The sequence below is a fragment of the Xyrauchen texanus genome, chromosome 17 (assembly GCF_025860055.1).
Source record: "Xyrauchen texanus isolate HMW12.3.18 chromosome 17, RBS_HiC_50CHRs, whole genome shotgun sequence".
NCBI lineage: Eukaryota > Metazoa > Chordata > Actinopteri > Cypriniformes > Catostomidae > Xyrauchen > Xyrauchen texanus.
Window position 1 is genome coordinate 40,108,387 of NC_068292.1, and position 6,756 is coordinate 40,115,142.

At 36.3% G+C, this 6,756-nt stretch overlaps 1 protein-coding gene across 1 annotated transcript; it reads left to right on the forward strand.

The window, feature by feature from the left end:
• The first annotated feature begins 281 nt into the window (after positions 1–281).
• On the forward strand, positions 282–4,702 carry LOC127658245 (bolA-like protein 1). The gene is made up of 2 exons (XM_052147443.1): positions 282–360; positions 2,941–4,702. The coding sequence occupies exons 1-2, from the start codon at positions 324–326 to the stop codon at positions 3,393–3,395; spliced, it is 492 nt and encodes a 163-aa protein (XP_052003403.1). The 5' UTR covers positions 282–323; the 3' UTR covers positions 3,396–4,702.
• Positions 4,703–6,756: the final 2,054 nt, after the last annotated feature.

The following is a 6,756-nucleotide window of genomic DNA, read 5'->3' on the forward strand; positions in this document are numbered from 1 at the left end:
CTAAAACATTGATTTATGATATAAAGCCTTAGTAAGGGAGGTCAGCCCCTTCTATGATGCGTTAATAATGAAGCAGTGGTATGTAGTTCTTTCTATACATACTTATATTTTCTTCATTTTTCGTCTTGTTGCATTGTTTGTGCACTATAAGCTTCTGTCAACAAGACAAATTCTTTGTATGTGTTAGAATACTTGGCAATAAAGCTCATTTTGATTCTAAACAATGTCCAGATAAGGTGTAATTCTCTGTTTTGCCGGTAGATGGCAGTAAAGACACTTCAGCAGCCTCATCAGAAGGCGGATCTGCTTGAGTCGCTTCCTGTATGTTGTACATAAAACACGTTGAAGACGTTATAAAAGGTGAGTCAAATGATTTCCATTTGTAATCACTCATACAATTTGTCTATATGTGCTTATATATGCCTGTCAACGATATGGTATTTTAAATAGCATAACTTGGATATTATTAAAATTAAACAACAATGCAGGCAAATCTAGAACATGTCATTTCTAATCTTTTCAGCTTTACAGTATGAAATCCCTTTAAATGAACCATGATATTTATTTACGTGTGTCAGGTGCACGGGCGTTTAACGTTTTCCGGTACGATCAGTATAGCTTGTTTGCACATGACGTCACGTCACTGCGTTGTATGCCTCCATACTTTTGAATGCTCCCATCTTTTCTTGATTTCTTGCTACTTTTTTTTTTACTGGAGAGCAAATTAGAGGGTATATTGGTTGCGAATCAACATATTTTAATCAGACAATTGGCAGACGACACTACCGTCTTTATTAAAGATTAATCACAAATTTCGATTGCTGTAGATTTAATTGAAATATTTTCCAAAGCATCAGGGCTTTTATCTAAATATAAATAAATGTCAGCTGATGGCTGTAAAAAACAACAATGTTGAAGTAATGTTATTTAAATCTTAATCCAATTATTAAATAAATAAAAATAATAATAATAATAATAATAAATAAAAACAAATAAAACAATTCCTCAGTACCCCATCTTCTATTTGGAATACCATCCCACAGTATATTTTTTCTCAAGTAGGTGGCTTAAAGTTTATTTTAATGTGTAATTATAATAATAGTACAATTTTTAATTAATAAAATTAATACACATTTTCATAAACAGATGATACTAGCCTGGTCCTTAATTTACAAACACAATTTCCCCCCTCATATATATATTATATGGAATAACAGAAATTATTTCTTAACAGAAATAAATCTATATTTTCGGAAAACTGGGGCCGGCTGCATAAACATAGCCATTAACTTAAGAATGCATCTAACAATTAGTTTGACTAGCTAAAGACGCCATAGAAAGCCTGTTGCATAAAACAAGCTCACAGTTGTCTTCAGTAAGCATTGCATTGTGGGAAAAATAAGACACTGAACAGCTTAAAAAATTGTCCTACAGTGGACGCTCAATAAATTTTTTATTCGCTGAGAATATTTGCTTATTAGAGGACTACAATGCTTCAAAATGTATTTTAATGAACACATTTAGTGATTTAACCCAAATAATTAAAAACACAACATTTTGTTACCATTTTTGAAGTCAAAGTCTTCAACCAAGTCTCAACTCAAGCCCCTTTCAGCCCCCACTGGCTCAGCTGACAGTTATTTTCAATGGCAAAATGGAATGTAAACAAAAGTTACCCTGAGGTGTGCTGTCTTACATTTTGGTCTTTAAGTTTTTATGCAACTGACTGAAAAAATTAAGACCAACATTTTAGACGACTAACTATTAAGACTAGTCTAAAACAGTTTTATGCAACCGGCCCCAGGGTAAAAAATGGAATCTTATTGGTAGGTCAACTTTTGAATCCTGAAGGAGTTCTTTTATCTTACAAGGAATTTCTGATGAAATTTAAAATACCTAAAAGAATTGTCAGTAGTCATTGACGCAATACCTTCAGGTGCTGTAATCCTTTTAAGAGGTCAACATTCTAATTTGACTGTTACTTTATCCACTATAGACCCCATAGGGAAGGTGTGCTTCTCAACCATTCCTAGGAAAAATAATAGAGCAATTCAAGGTTGTTACAGTCCCATATTTCATTTCTTATTGGAATGGATTTGTTCATAGTATCCCTTGGAAAAAGGTATGGACCTTACCATTGAAATATCTTTTGACTAACAAAGTCAGAGAGGTTGTTTTCGAATTGTTACACAAATTCTGTCCAGCTAAATGTTGTATTCAAAGAATCAAAAATGACAGACACTCAGTGCTGTTTTTGTAACAACTCATCAGAGACAGTTCTTCATTTATTTTGGAGTTGTAATCACACTTCAACATTTTGGTATAATCTTTGTTATTGTATTCAGAGCAGCATATAATCTGACTTTGATTTTTCATATCAGCATGTGCTAATTGGTTTCCTTAACTATGAAAGAAAGACTGTAATAGGTATTATGTAATAAACCTGTTGCTTTTGTTAGCAAAGTATCATATACATAAGTGCAAGTTTATTAGTTCAATATAATAGTACCATATTATATTCTAACCATCCCAAAGCAAACTGAACAGTGCTTCTGTTGGTATATTACTACATTTGTAAATGATCAATGTATCCTTTTGTCCCCACCTGGCTATTGTTACAATTGCTATTGTTGAGGTTTTGTTGTACTAATCATATGTTGTGTCTAATCAATTACTCACCCTTATTTCAAACCCACATTACTTAATTTTGTTCTGTGGGACACACGTGTTTCAGTCACCATTCACATTCATTGGATGAAAAAAAGATGCAATAATGAGTTAAATCGGGGGTGCTACTGTACCCAAGGGGCCATCCAAAATGTGCATGTTTAGACCAACATCTGTCTGATATCTAAACAAAATATCTGCTAGTTTGTGATAGTCTGTCTCTAAAATCAGGTACAGATTCTGGTCAATGAAATCTTGCATGTTTTCCTACAGGTGGTCTCCTCTCTTTACGCCTGATGCTATCCAGTGCTCTCCGCTGCCTGCGTCCCTCCTCCTCCAGACAGCTGGCCCATCTTCGGCCCCACATGGAACCCAGTGGTCCTGTAGAGTCCACCATACGGACCAAACTAACCCAGGCCCTCAAACCTGAGCACCTGGAGGTCATAAACGAAAGCCACATGCATGCCGTGCACCCTGGTTCCGAGTCCCACTTCAGAGTTCTGGTGGTGAGTCCTCAGTTTGAGGGTCTTTCTCTTCTGCAGAGGCATCGGCTTGTGAACGAGACTCTGCGGGACGAGCTCAGTTCCTGCGTTCATGCCCTCGCCATCCAGGCAAAGACGCCCCAGCAGTGGAGCAGCAACCCCAGCCTGGCCAAAAGCCCTGCGTGCCTTGGAGGATCCAAACATGATAACACAGTGGCTGAAAAACTGAAGGCAGGTCGAGAGTGACTGTGAAGACGCAGTTTGTCATTTCACAGACATTTAATGGTATAATGATGAGATCTGAAAAGAGAGAACAGCTGTTTTTTTTGCACATTTGCCTCATGCATATGTCTTTTCTAGAGATGACTGAAACTAATACTAATTTATTATGAACCTAAATGCAAAAATGAATAAACACAATTATTTCATATTGGTTTTGAGTGGCTTAGTACTATAAAGAAGCTTCCAGGTTCTTGCTTAATTTACACCAGAAGCAATAACTTTAATTTTATGACTTGGACATCAGATGGCAACAAGCAAATTAGCATTACATTTACATTTATGCATTTGGCAGACGCTTTTATCCAAAGCGACTTACAGTGCACTTATTACAGGGACAATCCCCCCGGAGCAACCTGGATTAAGTGTCTTGCTCAAGGAAACAATGGTGGTGGCTGTGGGGATCGAACCAGCGACCTTCTGATTAACAGTTATGTGCTTTAGCCCACTACGCCACCACCACTCCATTACAGTGTCCTATTGGTTTAATATTGCAATGTAATTAATAAACTGTTATTGTGAAGTCAATTGAGCAGTTAATTTCATCCACTGGGCAGTTACTGCTTATTAATCCTCATGAAAACATGTTTTATATTTATTAGATTTTGCATGAAGATTCCCTTGATTTTTGCCATTATTTTCGTGACTTAATTTACTTGAGTTTTTTGTAACTCCCATTATTCTCAATGGTGATTCTCATACTGTAGTATGAGCTTTAAAGGCAGTACAACAACATCTATCATGATGTAAAAATACTGTGCAATTTAAATAATGTATCACAATGAGAATTAAAAAGCATTTTTGTAATTAATGTGAATTTGGGGCCTAAAAGGAGGAATTAATTTTCTTTTAACAAAATACAATTTCAAATTGCTTCTGATTTTGGGGTGAAGTATGAAACACACATGTTCTTGAGATTTCGTGATAATCACCAGAGCATGTATATTGTGTGTACAGCTGTCACTAGGTTATATTGTATATATGAGCATGGCTGAAACACTGTGTTGACCAATCAGAATGCTAAACTAGAACAATTCATTAAATAAATATACTGTACTTGTGCTGTGCTGTATTATCTGAACTTTGCAGTTACATGCTAGCTTGCACAAATTGCACCACCAGAGGGCAACATGACATCAGAGTACAGCTTGAGAAAGTCAGCATGATGTGCTTTGATGTGCACTGTAGAGTGGTGTCTCTTCAACTTCTGCAAATGACTCCTTGTTATATGCAGTAATTGCAATAGTTACAATTTTGAAAAAAAAAAAAATGCAAATCTTTTATAAACATTGAAGCAATTTTAGTATGTATGAGGTACATACCCTCATGCCATCCCAGATTTGTCCGATTTCTTCTGCAGAACACAAATTCTGATTTTTAGAAGAATGTTTCAGCTCTTTTGTCCATACAATGCAAGTGAATGGGTGCCAAAAATGTTACGCTCTAAAAAGCACATAAAGGCATCATAAAAGTAATCCATAAGACTCCAGTGGTTTAATCCATATCTTCAAAAGTTATTTGAGAGGTGTGGTTGAGAAATAGATCAATATTTAATTCCTTTGCTTGAAATTCTTCTCCCTGCCCAGTAGGGGTGATATGCATGAAGAATGTGAATCACCAAAAACACAAGACGGTGAAAGTGAAAGTTAAAGTAGAGATTGACTGAGAAGGGAGGATAATTTATAGTTAAAAAGAACTTGATAATAGGACTTGAAATATTCGTTATCATATCACTTCTGAAGATATTGATTTAACATGTCTAATGGATTACTTTTATGCTGACTTACAGTATGTGATTATTGGAGCTTCACAATTTTGGCAGCCATTCACTTGCACTATAAACAGCTGAGAAATTTGTTTAAAAATCTTCATTTGATGAAAGAAAGTCATACGCATCTGGGATGGCATAAGGGTGAATACATGATGAGAGAAATAACAATTTTGGGTGAACTATTCCTTTAATGTTGAGTGCAATTCAGAGGTTCCATGTAAAAAAAAAAAAAAAAAAAATGTAATTACACTGACTGTTAGGTAAAAGAAATTCTTGAAATATGCATTACTTTTCACTGTATTACATCATTTACAACTTACAAATGATGCACTTTTGGCTTCACTCTGTGGGGTTTTCACCCCAAAACTGGGGCTCACATGTGCCTATATGTTCAGCAACACTTCCTGCATCGGCCACTTGGGGCAGTAGTTTGAATTTCTGTAAGCACAGACCGATTTCAGCCGAAGAAATTTCAACCTACTGTTGCCAAATTCACTGCAAGATCAGCCTGCTTCTAGTTGTGTCCCCCCTTTGTTTTATTACGTTTGCTGTTTTGTTCTCATTTGTAAGCTTTGTTAGATAAAAGCATCTTTTAAATGCATAAAAAAAATTATAAAACTAAAATAATAATTATGTTCAAGAATGCATGAGGTATTTTTTTAACTGGCTTGTTCACTCTTGCTGAACACCTTTTTTCCCTTCTCCATCTTTTAAAGATTTAGGAAAGCATCTATGTTTTTCAACCAACCTACAGTATAATTAAAAAAAAATGGAATTAGTTTCAATGTAAAATGTCTCTGATTATAGCTTCCTGACACATGTAGATGGTTTATTGTCAGTGATAATGAGGAATCGCATCTGTTTACAGTGAAGAGAAGTAGAGAGCTCGGGAGAGAACGGTTCTTCATCATTAGATACTGGAGAGTTCATCCATGTGGAACAGATGACTCATATCACAATACCAGTGAGGGATCAAAACAAGTGGTGTCGTCGTTTGGCTGGAAAAACAGCAACACGAACATTTTATGACTGTCCATTAGAGAGACCTGGGGCGATCCCACACAGGTCAAGCCAAAGTGTGTTTAACGTTCACTGTCTCGAGAGGGCACAGATGACCCACAAAGTGTGATTTGTGTGCTAGAGTTCCAGATGCGGCAGTGCCTGAAAGATACAGGATTGTGATACAAGCCAGAACAGGAAGCCCCATCAAGCAGGTGGGGTTGGGCGGGTATACAGTCAAGAATGTTCCATCCACAGTGGCTACATTCCAACAGCAGCAAAATATGCTTGTCAATCCTGTTTTAGAGTGTCAAATACAGTTATATTTACATAGTTTGGCAATGAAGGAGAGTGACAGCATTCTATAACTGAAGTTCAGTTGTGAGTCCTGAAGAAATTGGCAGGACTCGCAACTGAACTTTTAGAGCGAACAGAACTGCTGCGGACAACTAGTTGATAGTCACATTATACAGTGCTATTGTTACTCTGCACATTTTGCACATAAGTTTGTCTTTTTGTATGTTGTTTTTTCATGTGGCATTCCGGTACCTCAAATGA